Source organism: Notamacropus eugenii, chromosome 1 (genome assembly GCF_028372415.1).
Source record: "Notamacropus eugenii isolate mMacEug1 chromosome 1, mMacEug1.pri_v2, whole genome shotgun sequence".
NCBI classification, from domain to species: domain Eukaryota; kingdom Metazoa; phylum Chordata; class Mammalia; order Diprotodontia; family Macropodidae; genus Notamacropus; species Notamacropus eugenii.
Genome location: NC_092872.1, coordinates 57,465,414 through 57,485,575, shown reverse-complemented (window position 1 = coordinate 57,485,575; position 20,162 = coordinate 57,465,414). Strand labels below are relative to the sequence as shown.

General features: G+C 40.2%; 1 protein-coding gene across 2 annotated transcripts; it reads left to right on the top strand.

Annotated features, from left to right (window-relative positions):
- Positions 1 to 955: 955 nt before the first annotated feature.
- Positions 956 to 10,391, top strand: ZSCAN32 (zinc finger and SCAN domain containing 32). 2 transcript variants are annotated; one of them, XM_072634647.1, is made up of 6 exons: positions 956 to 1,327; positions 2,878 to 3,082; positions 5,120 to 5,211; positions 5,570 to 5,696; positions 6,138 to 6,347; positions 8,514 to 10,391. In XM_072634647.1, the coding sequence occupies exons 1-6, from the start codon at positions 956 to 958 to the stop codon at positions 9,395 to 9,397; spliced, it is 1,890 nt and encodes a 629-aa protein (XP_072490748.1). In that variant the 3' UTR covers positions 9,398 to 10,391. The 2 variants fall into 2 exon arrangements, with proteins under 2 accessions (XP_072490748.1, XP_072490758.1); XM_072634657.1 differs by lacking the exon at positions 6,138 to 6,347.
- Positions 10,392 to 20,162: the final 9,771 nt, after the last annotated feature.

Here is a 20,162-nt window from a genome sequence, read left to right as displayed (position 1 = left end):
CATTCCCCTAATTAATGAGCACCCATTTTGTTTCCATTTTACTACAAGAGAAAATTGCCATTGTAAATATTTTTGTGCATATGAGTTCTTTTCCTTCTTTCATCTACCTGGGGTGTATGCCTAGTAGTAGTATCTGTGGGTAAAAGGGTATGCACAGTTTAGTGACTTTTTAGGAATAATCCCAAATTGCTTTTACAATAATTGGACAAATTCTCTGGGTAGGGCTATCTAAAAGCATGGAACAATCCCTTTCTCTGGAAATGGTGGCAGTTTGGTAAAATGAACTCAGGAGTATTGAATGGAAGAGAAAAAGAGAGAACAAAAGTACCCAAGCATACCGGGAACATGATGGGCGGAAAGTGAATAACAAGGAACTATCTTTATATGAGGATGCCCAGCCAGCTCACATTTTAGACAGGTGAAATGGCTGTGTAGTCAGCAGGAGAAGGGCTGTTGAAGGCATGGGAAATAATCCCTTTATTGGTTGTAAGGAAAACAAGGGACTTTTCCTATTTTTAGTGTTTCAAGTTGTGTCTTAAATTAGTAGAGTAATGAAGAGAGCATGTCTAAGATAAAGGATAAAAGTAGACTGTAGATGGTGGAAAGACAGGATGAAAGGGGTGGAAGGTAAGGCACAACAACTGGATCACTTCATAGTTTCCCTTCAACACTCTATTGCCTCTTATAGATCACCCTTACTCCTTAGATGTCCCTCTGAGAACAGGGGCTGCAGAATACTCCTAGTCCTTGTTAGTTCTTTGGGCTCCCAGAGTAAATTGAGAAGGGCATGTTCTTATACTTGTCACTGATGCTGTTTTATCTCCCTGAGTCCAGAGAGAAGCTACTCTCCCTTGTGTCCAGTTCATGGTGGTGGCAACCTAGTGACATGACAGAGAGACAGAGAATCCCCCGAGCCAAGGCCCATCTGGAGTGAAGTCATCCTCTGAGGTGAACGATGGCTGCAGCCTCAGGCCACCAGGTACAAGCTCCACAGAAAAACTCCACCCAAGGTCAGAAAGCTGCCCTTCAGGTGGAAGGAATAGCTGACTCGGAAACTTTCCGTCAGCATTTCAGGCAGTTCTGCTACCAAGAGGTGGCTGGGCCCCATGAAGCTTTTAGTACGCTCTGGGAACTTTGTTGTAGGTGGCTGAGGCCCAAGACAAACTCCAAAGAACAAATCTTGGAAATGCTGGTGCTGGAGCAGTTCCTGACCATCCTGCCTGGGGAGATCCAGGTCCAGGTGAGGGAGCACCATCCAGAAAATGGCGAGGAGGCTGTGGCACTTGTTGAGGATCTGCAAAAAGAGACTGAGAGACCAGAACAACAGGTGAGAAAGAAGTACATGGTAATGCTAGGAAGGAACTGCAGTGCTATCAGATTGTCGACTGGCATAAGGGACAAAGGATCTCCATTACCTTTCTAAGATTTTATTTTAACCTATCTTGTGTGATACTACTACTACCATCACCACCACCACTACTGCTGCTAGCAACTTACGTTTATAACGTGCTTACTCTCTCTCTGGAGATTTGTAAGTATTGTCATTCCCATTTTGCAGATGTAGAAGCTGAGGCTTACAGGAATGACTTGTCCAAAGTCACACCATTAGTAAATATGAAGGTGTAATCACTGGGTTTCTAATTCCAAGTTCAGTGCTTTTTCCACCATACTACAAAGAAAAAATTTCCCTTTTTCTATCACATCAGCTAGGTAATTCATTCAACTAATATATGTTATTGAGATCCTTCTTTGTGCAAGGCACTGTGCTAATGCTAAGAAAGAGTCAAAGCTGTTTCAGATGTGCTCCTTATTATCAAGGAGCTAACAGCTTTGTGGGCATGACAGAGTATGAGCTTTATACATTGTAACATTGACATAGAAGAACCTACCAAGATGAGCCCTCTTCAGCTTCCTTAGGACCATAGATGTAGAGCTGAAGGGACCTTAGAGATCACTGAGTCCAACTCTTTCATTCTGCAGATGAGAAAATTGAGACCCACAAGGGTTAAAGTGACCTTCCTAAGGTCACACAATTCATAAATGGCAGGGTCAGGATTCAAACCCAATTTCTTTGACTACAAAGCTGTTGCTCTTTCCACTGGGGCACTCATTGTCTTCCCTGGCTCAAGGTAAGGGTGCTGAGTTGACAGGTGTGGCTGAAAACTTTGATGGGAAGAGCTAGGGCTTGAATAAAGATCTCAAGTCTGGAAAAGATGAAGGTTGGTGGTGGAGAGTAGGACAGTGTAATTATTCCAATTTCAGTAGAGGTGGGTAATATTAAGATTAATGTGGCTGAAATTGAAGTATCTCATGAAGGGCTAAAAAAGAATTTAAATTTTATTGAGCAATCAGGGTGTGCTTAGGTGGAAGAAGAGAAACTGAGATAGAGGTGAACTGTGCATGAGGTTATATATTATTCATTGGGGGAGTGCAAAAGTCTAAGGGACTGCCCTGGGGAGTGATGAGTTCACCCCTGGTGGAGATCTTCAGCAAAAAACCTAGTGATAGTCTATGAGTAATTCCTGTTCATGTTCAGGTTGGACCAGATGGTCATTGAGGTCCCTTCCAACTCTAAGATTCTGTGAATCCTCAGCATAGCATGGTGAAGGCTGTGTCAGGAGAGTGTTGTAAGTTTTTACCAAGAACATCATAGGTTTCTTGAATGAAAATACTTTCTCATTTCAAAGGAATCAACCTTTGACTTCTGTAAATTTCCTATGAAAGTAGAAACAGGAGCTCAAGGAATAATATTTCAGTTACTGTTTCTGCTTTCTGGTTAGTTTTCATGTCTCTCTTTGGGGGTTTTTACATTCAGCTTTTTCTGGAATTATGTCCAATTTTAGACTGTGTAGTAACTATATATGGGCCTATTCCCAGTTTCCTGTCAGTATGCAAAATCCAGAAATGCTTGTAGAGAAGATAGTGCCTGTGGGAACAGCACAGGAGTCCATGAGCTACCAGATAAAGCAAGAGGAGAACCAGCAGGAGGAAGATCCCTCAAAAGATGCATCATGGAGTCCTCATCAGGGACCCCAGGAACAGTCAGACTATGAACAGGAGCCTCAAATCACCGCAGAGACAAGTAAGGAACAGTGATTGGTTGGCTTGATGGAAAGGAACATCTGAGGCCCTCTAGTGCCTCCCCTGGGGGCCAGATGAAGTACTTCATATGGAGGGGTTCCACTTTTAAAGATCTTTAGAAAAGAGATTTTTCAGGATGATTTAATTGATATAATAAATTACAGTCAGGAAGTGCTTTTTACACCTGAATGCAGGTAAGCCCTGTTTCTTTATATCCAGCGTCCTTTCTTCCACAGTGTTTCTCCAGTTCCTTTTGTTACTCAGAGGTCCTTTTTGTCAGCGCTCTTGTCTATTTTCCAAATATAATGATCAAAAGTCATAGGTAGAAGTTTCTTTTTCAGTAAGGCTGATTGATGGGAACAGATTTTTCAGTCTTCTTGGAAATCGCATTTTGACCTCTTTTTGACTTAATTGAAAATTGATTTTGGTGGCTATTGAGCTTTTTTTTTCTTTTCCTTGTAGCCAATATGATAATTTATTTAGATAACTCCATAAATTCAATGAAAATTTATTTTTTTTTAGTGTTACTAATTAATTTGTTTTTAGTTTTCAGCATTCACTTCCACAAGATTTTGAGTTCCAAATTTTCTCCCCATCTCTCCTCTCCTCCATCCCAAGACAACATGCATTCTAATTACCCCTTTCCTTGATTTGCCCTGTCTTCCATCACCGTTCCCCACCCCCCCTTCTTTTATCCCTTTCCCTTCTATTTTCCTATGGGACAAGATAGATTTCTATACCCCATTGCCTGTATATCTTATTTCCCTGTTGCATATAAAAACAATTTATAACATTAGTTTTTAAAACTTAGAGTTCCACATTCTCTCCCTACTTTCCCCACCCACCCTCAGTGAGAAGGCAAGCAATTTGATATAGGTTATACATGTATAGTTATAAAACACTTCATAATAATCATGTTGTAAAAGACTAACTATATTTCCCTCCATCCTATGCCACTCCTCATTTATTCTATTTTCTCCTTTCACCCTGTTCCTCCTCAAAAGTGTTTGCTTCTGACTCCACCAATCTGCTCTCCTTTCTATTATCTTGCCCTCCACCCTCCTTTCCACTTTCTCCCTACTTTCCTGTAGGGTAAGATAGATGTCCATACCCAATTGAGTGTGTATGTTGTTCCCTCCTTGGGCCAAATCCAGTGAGAGTAAGGTTCACTTATTCCCTTTCACCTCCTCCCTCTTCCCCTCCACTGTAAAAGCTTTTTCTTTCCTCTTTTATGTGAAATAATTTACCCCATTCTACCTTTCCCTTTCTCCTCCCAGTACATTCCTCTCTCACCCCTTAATTTTATTTTGTAGATATCAACCCTTCATATTCAACTCATCTTGTGCCCTGTTGAGGTTTTTAAAAATCTCAGATCATTTTTGTATGGCTAGATTCTGGACATAAACCTATCTAGATGGTTTGTGGATCGGCAAACTTGGCTAAGAATAAAGTTAACACAAGTGGTTTCTTTGTTTCATTTTATTGTTGGTTTTTAAAAGCAAAGCAAAATTTCCCTTCTATTTTTTTTAAACCTTTTTTTCTCTCTGCCAGTCACTGGCCAAAGATAGCAGCTGAATAGTAATTCAGTTCACTTTCACAAACATTTGCTAAGTGGCCAATGTATGCAGAATATACAACTATACCTCAGCCTAGGTATGGGAGAGAGAGAAAGTTTAGATAAGACATATTTCCTGCCCTTGTGGAATTTATAGTCAGGTAACAATATTATCTGGTAGAGATGATTGTGCTTTAGTCCCGAAATTCTAATCTAGACTATTAAATGACTCATGATCACAAAGATTCATATATCATTCCTCTCAAGTTTATAATACTGGTAATTAACCACAAATGCAGGATTCCTGGAGGAGTTTGAAAGAGGGCACTGATTCTTTGGTTCTGTCTATTTGGTTTCTGTTCTATCAGAAGGCTGTGGGAGGATCTCATTGAGTTAATAAATTTATTCAGAGATGACCATAGAGAAAGTCAGAGAATGTTTATTAATTTCTATCACTCTAATGACTCCTTTTTCCTCCTTCAGCCAGACTTGCTTCCCAGATTTCTGCCTATCCCCGGGAGAGAAGGAAGAGAAAACAGGAGATGGAAGCTGTAATCCTCACAACTGGGTTTCAGGTGAGCTGCAGTTCCTCTGTTCCTTCTGAGGTCACAAGGTTTCATCCTGGGATTTTTTTCATAGTCTAGAGTTCATTTTCTTTCTGTTCTCAAACCCCCTTCCTTCCCAATCAAATCAGGCAGATTTTTAAAGCACATATTTGGCTTCTTGCAGGCATCCCTCATATTATTTGAGTATATAATCTCTTGTTTTGCCCCTTTTTCCACCCCACCCATACCTCACTTTAACTACAGAGGCTCCTCACCTCAGCTATCTTCTTGTGTCCTGATCTGATCATTGTGCTCCTGTCTCTGCCCCTCAACCTAGGATAGAGCGATGCTATTTTCTCGGTAGCAGCAGGTACCGGTGTTGTTACAGGAACCAGTCACATGTGAGGATGTGACCATGTCCTTCTCCCAGGAAGAGTGGAGGTGTTTGAATTCTTCTCAGAGGGTCCTCTACAGGGGTATCATGCAGGAGAATTACAGAAATGTGGACTCAGTGGGTAAGGATCTATTTCCCCTGTAGACTTAGAGCCAGTTTGCTTATTAACCCATTTTCTAAAACCCCAGAACGTGATATGATCCATCATATGATAGAGGAACTCTTCTTTTCTCAGGGTAGTTTCTACCCTACCTTCATGGACTTTTGGAGGGAATGAATCATGCACATCTTTTTGGGTCCTTTCCTATCTCATCTACTATGGGAAAGATTCTAACAGATTGCTCTGATTTCAGTGGTGGTTCCAATTGCTCACTCTTTTGTTATCCATAAATCATCATGTTTTCCCGTCCCTGCATCATATCTCAACCATCTCAAATAGCCCCCCAAAAAACTTTTCTTCAGATCTCCTTGTCTTTGGGAGATTCTAATGTTTATCTGAATTTGGGGATTCTTTGTGGTTAGTGTAAACTATGATTTTCCCTTTCTACTTTTCAATGTTTAGGATTTCCCAAACCTCTTCTGATCTCTGGGGTGGAATATGGAAAAGATCTATGTATTCCAGATCTTCAGGGTTCCAAGGAGACAGAGATCCTAAGTAGCTCCCATACAAATGAGAACCGAGTACAAACTGATGAAAAACAAGCAAAGAGAGAGGAAAAAAACTGGGGAGATCAGAAGCACCGCTGGGACTTGGAGGATGAGAAAATCACAGGTGTGCACTGCAACTTGGAGGAAACAGACTTTCCTTTCAGTTCACAATGAATCTCAGGTTTTTGAAAAACTCTGGACACATCAACAGAATGGCCAGGAGTACAGGGCAGTAGCTGACCAAATGAGAGAATTGTCCTGCCTCAAGAAGGCTTTGTTTTTTTCCCCTTTTACAAAAATTGTATAGCTTGGGTTTCCTTTGTCAATCTTGGGTATGATGTTAGAATTTGATAGAATGTGGAAAAGTCCCAGCACAGTACCATGAGGTCCTGTGTTTTCAGTGGTGTGAGTAGGCCTTTCACTGATTCAGGTTGTATCCCCTCCTTACCTTCTTAGGGTTGAGTAGCTCTGGCCAACCTTCTGTTAATGAACCTTTCTGAACTCAGGCTGGTCCTTAGATTAGTTTGTTGCTGAACTTTAATGAAATCTTTTTTATTAATTGTATTTTTAGAAAACTGATACTCTTTTCTTTTAAAAAATATATCAGTTCCAAATGACTTCCTGCTAACCTTCCAAACTCTCTACCACCCCCACTCCAACAACAGAACATTCCTTGTAACAAGTATTTGAAACCTTTGCAATTTGGGAGGACCCATCAGAGCTTTAATTCCATTAGCAGAACCTTCAAGAATTCAATGTCACAATGAAGAGAAGCACTTTAGTGGAGGGTTTGAATTGTATTCTCTGAAAATAATCTTAAAATTTCCCATATTTTCAACCCACAGGTGGAAAAAAAAGATTTTCTGTTTATCTGGAATACATAAATATAAAAAAAATCCCATGTAATGCACAGATTTTTTTCAAGACAAAGAACTGTACTTAAATGTTATACTTCCTTGAATAGAGTTTGTTTTTGCTCCAGACCTGTGATTTTATCTGTGTAAGGGAACTCCTAGTATGGAAATTCCCCTCACAAATGAAGAATGGCAGTTGTCTGAAATTTATAGACTTAAAGAGTTCCTAAGGCATTAAGGATTTCTATGACTTGCCCTGGTCACAGAGCTAGTATGTGTCAAGTCAGGACTTGAACCTAAATTTTTTGACTCCAAGGCTGACCACTACACCACAGTGCCTCTGAAGCCTGAAAAGGTACCATTGCATAAATTCAATTTAGGATTGAATTTTTGGTTTGGGCCAGATCTGCTTATGTTGTCTTTCTCGGCCATAGCATTGCTTCCTGTTCTGCTCCCGCCCAGGCTTTGCATGTGCCTTTACTTCTTTCTATTTACATTGAAGATATTAATTGTGTCTCTGTGAACAAATTGGTATTAGTATGAATAGTGATGTGATTTCATTGCCTCCCTACAGGTGATAAAATACACTTGTGTTTTCTTTTATGGCATCACCAGAACAAAAATAAGCTTTTTGACTACCCCAAGTTTGGATTATTTCATTCTCCTTCAAGCAGCCCAGAATTCTAGGCTTGAGAGTGGGGCTGGAGAAAGAAACTGAGGACAATTTTATCCTCTCTAGATCAAAGTTAGACTGACAAGTTTTGTTACTCTGTGAATTCTGGCTTTGGATTTCTATGGGTGTTGGATCTGTAAAACTTGACTTTTTTCAAATCTTACCATGGCAGAAGAGACTTCCAAAGTAGCACTGGGTTGTCTCTTCTAGTCCCAGAGCTATGTTTGCTTGGTAGTAGCCAACCTTTTCTCCCAGCATTACTTGATCAGAACTAGAGGAAAAGTTTTTTTATTCAGGAACCCACACTGAGGAACAGTCTATTTTCAGAAGTTAGGCTATTCAAGAGGAGAGTCTTCTAGCCTTAGCTTTATGCTTTGGCTTTTAGCACTAAGCAGATACCTCAGTATAACCTGATAGCCTGATGCAGAAGGATTATCTCTTCTTCTTGGCCTTATTTTTGTGCAAAACAACTTACTTGTTAGTGTTCACAAAAGATTTATGAGAAAAATAACCATGCTGGTAGTGGTCATTTTTACATAAACACAGGTTGAAATTGCTAAAAAAACCCACAAAACTGGGAATCTCAGATTTTTTATATACCTAAACAAATCTCAAACGAGGAAGTAAAACATTCAGTTTTTATTAACGTAAAGCACATAATAGGTTGTAGCTCTGAATTTTCTTCTGCTAGTAATTTAGTAATAACTATTTTCTCATGGCTTCCTTTCTTTCTGGCACAGTCAATAAATTTTTATTCTTTCAGGTTTAGAAATCAAGAACGAGATCAAAAAGGAGGATCTAAAATGGGAATATTCAGAAGAAGAACAATCAAGCAGAACAATACCAGGAAGATTTGATCGACAAATTTTCCAATATCCCATTCTGAAAGAAGCCTGTGAGACTGTGAGCAAGTTAAGGAAACAACTTATAAATTTTCCACGAGAAAGACAAGGGAAACCAGCTTTCCAGGAGAGAGATTTAATGAAGAAATTAGGCCAACAGAAACTCTCTGTTGGAGAAAAACACTATAAACAACTTGCATGTGGAAATAGCTTCTCTCAAAATTCTCACAAGTCAACCCCAGAATTAGAAAAGACTACTAAATGTCACGAGTGTGGGAAAAGTTTTAGCCGTGGTTCTTATCTTGTTAGGCATCAGAGAATCCACACAGGTGAGAAACCCCACAAATGCAATGAATGTGGGAAAAGTTTCAGTGAGCGTTCTAATCTCACTGCCCACCTGAGGACCCATACGGGAGAGAGGCCCTACAAGTGTGGTGAGTGTGGGAAAAGCTTCAATCAGAGCTCAAGCCTCATTGTTCACCAGAGAACCCACACAGGAGAAAAGCCGTATCAGTGTACTGAGTGTGGGAAAAGGTTCAACAACAGCTCCCAGTTTAGTGCTCATCGGCGAGCTCACACTGGGGAGAGTCCATACAAATGTAGGGAATGTGGGAAAAGCTTCAACAATAGCTCCCACTTCAATGCCCATCAGAGAACACACACTGGTGAGAAGCCCTATGAATGTCCTCAGTGTGGGAAAAGCTTCAGTAAAAGCTCTGCCCTTACCAGACACCAGGGGGTTCATATGAGAGAGAAGTTTCTGATTCAGTCAAGGCTTAATGTACTTGAGAGAAACATATCGTAAATATGTGGTGCTTGGGGGAAAGGATGATAGAGAATTCTTAAATCACAGATGGCTAATAGGTGCTTGTTAAGGTTTTCTTAACACTCTCACTGAAGCGGATCCATATCTTAAGAACTATCTCTTGTTGGCTTTGCGTAGAGTTCAGGAATAGAAGCAAGAAACCTGGGACAGACTTCTCAGCTCTGACTAAATCTGCCCTCTTGTTACGTAGTTTCACTCTCTTTAAAGCAAAGATGTAATCCATGAATTCAGTCTTGGAATAGTCCTTTCTGTGATCCTACAAGCACTTAAAGATGTGCAGACAGACCAATGGACGTGAAAAGTGTTTCAGGTCTAGTATTGGTGGGTTTGTTTTTTTTTTTTTAGATTTAGAATTAGGATTCCATCAGTATATGGAACCCCTAATGTGTAAACTCCTCCCACCAGTAAGCAAGTTACATTTAATTTAGAGTCTTAGAAATTGCTTGGAGCGCTGCAAGGTTGTGACTTGCCAACTGTCTGTGTGGGAGGTATGACTTGGACCCAGGCCTTCCTGACTCCAAGGCCAGGATATGTGGGATCACATATTCTTCAGGTAGGGGTAGTTAATACTGTAGCATATTTCCTCCTGATGTGAATATGCATTCAGAATTAAGCCATAGGTAACCAGTAATTCAGTTTTAGGCCCCTGAGGATCTTTGGCACTGTGATCTATTAAGTAAAAAGGGAGATGTTCACAATTGCATAGAAAGAATAGAAAACTATCACCAATAAAGTGGGGTGGAGTAGGGTCAAGCCAATGGAGAATGACTTGGTCTTAGAAGATATGTAATATTTGGGTTTGCCTTTTAAAAAACTGAAGCCAAGTCCAATGTAGCGATCCCTTATTTTGTCCCAATTCTAGCCTGTAAGTTAAGAACGTGGCTGTTAGAAATTGGCTTGCCTTTCTTTCAACAAACGTTTGTGCTAGTTTGTAAACATTACTGTTTCTGATGAAAATAAAAGTCTCCCCCAACCCCTTTTGTGGTTTTGTTTTTGTTTTTAAAATCTCTTGACTTATGATAGCACTGATAAGGGAATCAATACAGGGTCCATAGAGCAGGCTTCTCCTAGGGGTCAGGTTCTGTGCAATGGATCACAAGAGGTGGAATGTTTAAGTGAAATAAGAGTCAGCATCACTGAGTAAATGGGGAATCAAGTTATGGAAATGAAAGGACATGATGAAGGGGATGGTTTTAGAGAAACCTGTACACTCTGACGGTACGTGAAGTGGACACAACCAGAGCAGTTTATACAGTAACAATATGGTAAAGGCATACACCTTGGAAGGAATTGGGAGCTCTTGTCAGCTTAATGACCAACCACAATTCCAGAAGACTAGTGTTGAAACACGCTGCCCCGCTCCTGATAACAAGGTGAAGGACTTCAGACTGCGGGGTGAGGCAAATATTTGGATACCGCCAGTGTGGAAATTTGACTGACTATGCATATTTGTAAAGGTTTGTTTTTCTATAGTTCTTGATGGTGGGGGTGGGGAGAAGTTAGGGTGGGAAGATGAGAAGGCAGATTTTTGCTGACTAAAAAAATAGAGGATTAAAAAATTTAAAGGACAGTGGGAACAGAGATTTTCCTGACATAAGAGTAAGGGGAAGAAGCTATATTTGGAGTTAGGACCTAAGCTCAGAACCCTGCTTTTGCTACTTAGAGATTTTTCTGAGGGTGGAAAATAGGGAGGCAAGTACATTTTGTTATTTACACTGGCAATCTGTGAGCACTTATTCTAAACCTTGTGTAATGTGTGAAGTATCATGTTTTATGCTTGGAACTTTCTGAAGAATTGAACACAATAAAGGGAAAAATGAAAAACTGATGGTTCTAAAGGCTAGATGCAAAAAAAAAAAAAGCAGATCAAATGTTCCCTTAGTTCATCACTTTCTTGAAATGCCAACAAAATATTTCAGTTTATAATAGGGGAAGGAAACAAGTACTAAGTACCTACTGTGTGCCATGCACTGTGCTAAGCATTTTATGAGTGTCTCATTTGAGCCTCACAATAACACTGGGAGGTAGATATTACCATCCCCATTTTATAGCTGAGGAAACTGAGGCAGACAGGTTAACAGGTCACAGAGCTAGTAAATGTACGAGGCTGGGTTTGAACTCATGTTCCTGACTCCAGGCCTAGCACTCTATCCAGTGGATCTATTAGCTGCCTCTAAGTGTCATCAATTTAGAGTTGGAAAGAACTCCAGTTTAGCTCAACTGTCATTTTACAAATGAAGAACTAGGCTCAGGGAAAGAGACACAGGTAGTAAGCAATGGGGGTGAGTAGGGTTTTGAGATCTCTACTTGCTGGCAGGTTAGTGGAAATGTGGGAAGAATTCTTCCCTTTCATCCCTTGCCTGCCATTTCTTCCTAGAAGGATTGAGGGGATGAGGCTTCGATGGGAGTGGAAAGCAGCTGATCATTTGTAGAATCCTGAATTGGAAAGGACCTTAGAAATCATTCAATCCCCTTAATTTTGTGGATAAGGAAACAGGCCCAGAGAGGTTGTAACTTGCTCAGTCATACAGCAAGTTAGTAGCAAAGGCAGGACTTGCTCACTGGTTTTGACTCAGCCCAGTACTTTTCCTGCCATGCTGGAATTTAATATAGGAAGATGGGGAGAAAAGATGGCAAGTCAATGAGGATCACTTTGATATTCAAAGTGTCAAAATACCTCTGGTTCATGGAGGTAATGAAATTTCAAGGGAATGTTTAAATCACCTTTGGTAAGATAATTGTTTACTAGGATAGAGTGCTAGGCCTGAAGTCAGGAACACTCATCTTCCCGAATTCAAACCTGACCTCAGACACTTAGCTGTTTGACTCTGGGCAAGTCACTTAACCTTGTTTGCCTTAGTTTCCTCATCTGTAAAATGAACTGGAGAAGGAAATGGCAAATCACTGCAGTATCTTTGCCAAGAAAACCCTTTTTGGGGTCACAAAGAGTTGGATACAACTGAAAAATGGCCGAACAACATACTGAATACTAAGATCACCCCACTAGAGTGCACCTCCCTTACTTTGCTTCTGTTGCTTCCATCTGCAGGGGACATTCAACAGGTAAAAGGAATAGAATGGACATTTCAGGCCCAGGGTCCAATTTGAGCCAAAGCATGGAATCAGGAAAATATGGGGCATTTGGGTGCAGCACATATTTAGAGTACAGAAATTATTTTGGGAAGACCAAAATGTGAGGAGGGGAGTAAGATAACACTGAAAAGTGAGGGCCTTAAGTCTCAGGGAGGACAAATTGTGGAGGTCCTTGAATGCCAGGGAGAGAATTCCCAGTGCCTAGCAAAATGCCTGGCACGTAACATGTGCTTCATAAATGTTTGTAAACTAAGAGGTATTCGAGCTTTACTCTGTAGACAGTAGGGAGCCACTGAAGATTTCTGATCACAGGAATGTGACTAGGTCATATGAATGTAAAAGATTATTCTGGCAGTGGTAGGGAAAGTCATAGCATCATAGATTTAGAGCTGAAAGTAATCTCAGATGTCACCTAGTCCAATATCCTCATTTTATAAATAAACTGAGGCCCAGGGAAATTGAGTGACTTGCCCTTGCTCACACAGGAAACAGTAAGGCATATATTGCTTTAAGGATTTCAATGAACTGGTGCAAATGCTATCCCATTTGGTAGGTGATAAGACTGAGTTAAACCAGTTCTTCTGACTCTAGAGCTGGTACTTTTTCCACTGTATCAACAGGAAGGAGGGTCAGATAGGTAGTAGAACGGATAGAGGGCCTGGAGTCAAAAAGACTCAGATACTTACTAGCTGGGGTGAGCCTGGGCAAATCACTTAACTCTATTTGCCTCAGTTTTCTCAACTATAAATAATCTGGAGAAAGAAATGGAAAGACACTCCAGCATCTTTGCCAAGAAAACCCCAAATGGGTCACAAAGAGTCAGATATGACAAAATAACAAACAAACAATTGAACAACAACTGGAAGGGGAAAGAGTAGAGGTAAGAAACTAGATTAAAATAGTAGAAGTGGGTGATATTAGGGTCCTACCAGTAAGAATAAAGAGGAGTCAGATAAACGATTTGTAATAGTGACAATGGGACTTGGAACCAATTGGAGAGGATAGACAAAGAAGAGATACACATAATATTAGAATTACAAACATAGACAAAGAAGAGATATGCATAATTTCAGAAATACAAACATACAAAGGGGGAAATATAATGAGCCAGTTTTGATCATTATGAGTTTGAGGAGCCAGTGGGGCATTCTGGTGGAGATGCAGGTCTGGAGCTCCCTAGAGTGGTGAGGACTGGAGTGGTTTGAATGGAAGTGGTAGTTGAAGCCACAGGAGTAAATAAGATTGCCAAAGGAGCAATTATAGAGAGGAAGACCCAGAAGGTAATATGAAAGAATGAGAGAGTGAGGAATTAGCAAAGGAACCGGAGGAGCAAACAGAAAGAGAAACAGGAGAGTGTAGGATCTATGAAACAAATAGAGATGAGAGGATCTATAGAGTAGGATGGTCTAGTCAATGTCAGAAGCTGCAGAGTTCAAGGTCATTGGTGACTGGAAAAAGCAATCTTGCTGGTAAAGGCAGAGAGGCCCATAACGAGCCAATGAGTAATGAAAAAATTGAGGTTACAGGGGTATAGACAAATATTACAGTGAAAGAGATGGGATGGCAGTTGTATGGGATAAGTATGTCAAAAGAAGAATTTCTGAGGAATAGACAAGTGGTCATGTTTGTAGATAGATGTGGAGGCTGGAGCAAGAGATTAAAGAGAGAAGGGCAATGCCATCGGGAGCGAGGTCTTTGAGGAAGGAAATGAGCACTTATCAAATACCTTTTACATGCCAGGCACTTCACTAAGTCCTTCACAAATACATCTCATTTGATCCTCACAACACCCTGGGGAGCAGGTGCTGTTATTATTCCCACTTTATAGTTGGGGAAACTAAGGTAGATAAGTGACTTGCCCAGGGTCACACATCTAGTCAATGTTTGAGGCCAGATTTGAACTCAGATCTTCCTGACTCCAAGCTTGGTGTTTTATCCACTGTACTACTAGCTGCCTCTCAAGAAAATTCAAAGCTGCTTTGAAGACTGAATTGATCCTGTATCATTTTCTTATTGATCCTATTTATAAGTAATTGATTTTTGTCCCATAACTGCTTTTGTCCTGTTATTGCTAAAAACATGGCTCTTTGTCTCTGAACTTATTTCAAAAGCAGGCCTGTAGCAAGTTAATTTAAAAAAACCCAACTCTTTCTAATCACTGATCGATATATTCGTGCCTCAAGGAATTTAACTGACTTTGGGGGATGCGTGTGAACACAAGGGAGTCAAAACTAATATCTTTATAGCACCAAGCTATCCTTCAAGAATGTCCGGTTTAACAAGTCATTCCCCAGTTGATAAATGGTCAAAGGATATGAACAGGCAGTTTTCAGAAGAAGAAATTAAAGATATCTATAGTCATATGAAAAAATGCTCTAAGTCACTACTCATTAAAGAGATGCAAATCAAAACAACTCTGAGATACCACATCACACCTATCAGATTGGCAAACATGACAGAACAAGAAGATGATAAATGTTGGAGAAGACGTGGGAGAGTTGGAACATTAATTCATTGTTGGTGGAGTTGTGAACTGATCCAACCATTCTGGAGAGCAATTTGGAACTATGCCCAAAGGGCTACAAAAACAGGCATACCCTTTCACCCAGCAATAGTGCTTCTAGGACTGTATCCCCAAGAGATCATAAAAATGGGAAAGGGTCCCACATATACAAAAATATTTATAGCAGCACTCTTTGTGGTAGTCAAAAACTGGAATTCAAGGGGATGCCCATCAATTGGGGAATGAATGAATAAATTATGGTATAAGAATGTAATAGAATACTATTGTGCTATAAGAAATGATGAACAGGAAGACTTCAGACAGGCCTGGAAGACTAATATGATCTGATGCTGAGCGAAAGGAGCAGAACCAGGAGAACTTTGTGCACAGCAATGACCACAGTGTGTGAGAGTTTCTTCTGGTAGACTTGGAACATCATTGCAATGCAAGGACTTAAAAAAATTCCCAACGGTCTTTTAAGGCAAAATGCCTTCTACATCCAGAGAAAGAACTATGGAATTCAATTGCAGAATGTAGAAGATCTTTTTTGTGTGCGTGTGTATTACATTTAGGTTTGTTATATAATTTCTCCCATTCATTTTAATTCTTCTGCACAGCATGATTATAGTGAAAATGTATTTAACAGGAATGTATGTGTAGAACCTATATTAAATTGTATGCCATCTCAAGGAGGGACAGGGGAGCTAGTGGGGAGGGAGGGGAAAAAAATCTAAGTTATATGGTAGTGATTGTAGAACACTGAAAAGAAATAAAATTTAAAAAGAAAAGAATTTTTGGTTTATAAATTTGCACCAGGACTCTCAGAAGGGAAGGAGGGGGTTGGTGCTAGCCCCCATTACCAAACTTTCAACCAATCATGTTATTCCCTGTGCCTCAGCTCTATAACCAATCATGTTGTCCCCAATCCCATGTCATCTATCCTCTTCTGTACTCCCTAAAACCTATAAAAAAGGAATTCTCCTTCTGTTTGGGGTTTTTGGCATAAATGGTGGCAAGCCATTGTTCCATTTATTGACAGGCAGCACAATCCTGTTAATAAATGTTATCTTGCTTGGAGAATTGCCTCAGTTTACCTTCTTGTTAAATTTTAACCGGAGACTGTCAAACCAAGACTATATAATGTTACTTGCCATAAGGTGAGTCACACAGTCCTTCTCTACCAGTAACTATACTCATGTAGTAGAAACAATGCTGAACATGGAGTCACAAAACTTGAGTTCAAATTCCACCTCTGCCATTCATTACCTGTGTGACCTTGAGCAAGCTTCCTTGTGTATAAAGTGAAGAGTTTGGTCTCCATAACCTTTAATGTCACTTCCAGCTCAAGATCTATGGTGCTCTAATTGCTCCTCAACCTTGCCCCCACCATGACACTAAATCATCTGAAAATGGATTTAAAGAAGGTTATGCAAAGTATAAATCATTACAGTCTTCTAACGTAGCAGTATGTCATTCCTTTTGGATTGACTCAAATCACAGAATATTATAGCCTTGATCCAGAGATCATCTGGTTCAATCTCTTCCTTTCACAGATGAAGAAAGCAAAGCTTATAGATGAAGCCATCTGTCCAAGGTCATATGAAGTCCTAATAAATTCAAGTTATCTGAGTCCAAGTCCGGTGTTCTTTCCACCACCTTACATAGGTTGCTCATAAAAATGTCACTGCAGAACTAGAGAGCTCTTGTTTTCCAGACCACAATGCATCTCCAACAAAGACATTATCACTCATTTATTTTAATGCCTTTAATTAACCACAGTACTTTTCTCCAAGAGCTTCTAAGTACTTCACTACATATTTCACTGAGATAGGCAAGAGACCCTCATTTTTACCTCCCTTTTATAGATGGGGAAGTTGGGGTATAGAAATAGGAGATGTGATGACCTGTTTAAAGTTGTAGAGTAGCAGAGGTAAAGCCAGATTTCAATTTAACCAACATTTATTAAGTATTTATCATATGAACAATAATATAGCATGCACTGGCAAGATAAAAAGTTTGGATAGACAGAATCTCTGTTCTCATGCAACTTATAATCTATGATGGAATAAGGCACATAAATACTTGTAATATAAAATTACACGTTAAATACATCAAAGAGGCAGAAACAAATGGTGAGACATTTGAACTGGAGTTCAAAGGGTGATTAGGAATTCATCAGGCATAGGAGACATTCTGAAAACAGAACAGTGAAAGCAAAGGCAAGAAATAAGAAAAGTTTCAGGTACATAAAAGTGACAATGAGTTTCTCTATTTGGCAGGAGCATAGGGTGTATGAGAGTCTGGAAGACTTAGCTGGCTCCAGACTGTGAAAACCTTTAATGCCTAAACTTTATTTAGAAGGCCACAGAGTCACTAAATATTTACGAACAGAGGTGAGATACAAATATATGTACATATGTTATTCCTGCTAGTTGTGTATATATGTACGTACATACACACTATATATATATATATATATACATGCATACATACATATATAAATCTATGATTATTCCTGCAGTGTTATGAAGGATGGATCAGATGGGAAAGGAGGAGGAACAGAGGGAGAGCATACCCGTTAGGAAGGTACTGCAAGAATAAAGTTACGTGGTAAGGAGGATGTGTTGGGATGGTGACTAAGGGAGAACAGAGAAGAGGGCCAGGTATGAAAGACAGAGAACTGACAGACCTAACAGGTTAGTGAATATGAGCGATAAGGAGAAGCCAGGGGGCCAAACATAACACAAAAGCTACAACTAAATGTCATAAATGATACCTTAGTACTCTCTCCTTTAGATCTCTGTTCTGTTAGAAGACATATTCTTACTACTTCAGCTTTTAAATAGGGTGGCATTGCCAGGCCTTCTGAGGTCTTGAATTGTTTCATTTATACTCACTTCATCACTCTCAGAATCATCTACTGCGTCCTCTCCCTCAGCTTCCTCATATCCTTGGTCTTCTATGCTGGAATTGTTTCTATACAGTGAGATCATGAATGGATCCTGCTTCATCTAAGATTTCAGTGGATGAAACTATGGCCTGGGAATTCACCAGGGCCTTGCAGAGGGCACAAAGCTGAGGCACAGGGCCGTGCTTCTCCAAGAATTTGTCTGGAGGCTTTTAAATGTGGTCCAGCATTGCTCTGTCATCCCGAGAAAGCCGTATCCTTGAAGCCGCTCAGCCACAGGCTCAGAGAGCTGATGTTCCGGGGCAAGTCCAAAGGTTTTCACAGAACTGGAATTCACTGAGCATTGTAACTAGACCCTTTGATTCCTTATAGCCCCAGTGCACACCTGCAACTCATTAATCTTCTAAGATTCTAAGTCCTTTTCTCTGCAGTTTTTTCCTTCCCTCTTTGTGGGTTTCTCATTGGTTTGTACTTGGTTCTCACTTAGGGGGGAGTTTCTCTGACTTGCCCTCTCCTTGCAATCCTAGAGGTCTGGTATCTATGTGTCTTCCCTTTGCTCTAGCCTAGAGGTCACATTGGGATTGAAAATGGGAAGTTCTACATATGAAGAAGTAGAGAAGGCACATCATCGTTCACACTGGACACAAAGTTTCTTTAATATCAGATCACCCCCAGAGATCTCCCTGAGAAAGATGACATAAGAAGGAAAAGTACACAGGGGAGCTGTTTTGGGAAGGTGAAACATTACTCAGGAATAAGAAAACATAATTAAGGAATGGCAAAGGAACAGTCCATCTGTGACACCACTGAGCCTAGAGAATTATGAGATGGGATATTTCCCTAGACACAAGAACAGCAGTATTTTGATTTCAAAACTTAAAAAAAAATATGATTTCAAATTCCTTTTAAAAAACAAACCCACAAGAGGAAGATAATTGAGTTTCTGAATCTCTTTTGCCAAAGGAGCTAGGGGAGAATGAGTTTGTATGTGTGTGTTAATCTGGTTTTGAAATCTATCAGTAAAATAAGTACTTATCTATTGAGACCACATTTCTGTACTCCTCTTGCATGACAACTTGGAAAGGGCCATTTGAGCAGAGTTCAGACACTCCCACTCTTTCTGAGAAGGAACGTGGTGACATTCTCACATCTGACTGGTTTCTGTAACGATGCTGGAACCCGCTGCCACTGAGGAAATAGCGGTATATTCTCCTGGGGTAAAGGGCTGAAAAAGCATCACTAAGATTAGATCAGGGGACAAGAAGACACGAGAGCAAGAGGCTCCCCTGGGGATGAAGGAAAACAAAATGCAGGCTCTAACTACAAGGGACTTATCCTTTTAAACCTTTTAAATCCAAAATGATTTTCACTGGTTACCTCCTTATTTGAGGGGGCTACATCTCTCTTCAAGCAGAAGGAAGAGGTAAGCCATAAAGGTTGTACAGGGAGAAAAAGTTTTAATATTAGAGGTAACCTCTGGGAGTACTATTGTCAATGGTGACCCCTGCCTCACAGTGAGCTGTTAGAGAAAATTACTTTGATAGAGCAGAACATCCTAAGGTTTTAGAGGTCCTAGAATTCAATCCAATGCCTAAACTGTTGATATCAATGAAGACAGAGGGAACCAACGACTCATCTAGGACTTTTGGGGAAGGAATACTGTTGCCATCTGCTGGTCTTCTGGGCTCTCCTTTGGATGAAGGGCAGTGAGCTGGAATACTGGCCTTGCTGATGAAGGGGAAAGGATCAGAGAAACCTCACCTTTCTGTAGCCTGAAAGAGATTAATTGCCAGTTTAAGTTCTTTCTTCTCAAAATTTGCTCAATTCTATCTTGATTTTTCTGGCTAGAAATCCCAAATTCAGCAGGAAACTCATCAATATCCAGGCCTGCAGCTACTGAAAACACTAAACATGATTTACCTTCTCCAATTAGATGGTCCTCTCTATTCCCTCCCGACTCAGTGAATTCAGTAGGATTTAGGCACAGTCACTATTTGCACACTCATTATCATCTTCCGTTATTATTTACTAAGTGTAGCAAGTTCTCTCTCTCTCTCTGATAATAAATAAGCTGAGAGGTCATAAATTAAACATGTTCCTTGTCCATGGGAAGCTTATACAGTCTGACACAAAGAAGATAGAGGAAAAGACTCCCGAGGTTCCATTTCACATATAAAACACCATAAACTCCTCCATTCACTATTCCAGAGGCTTGTATAGATTATAATTGTCCAGCCTAC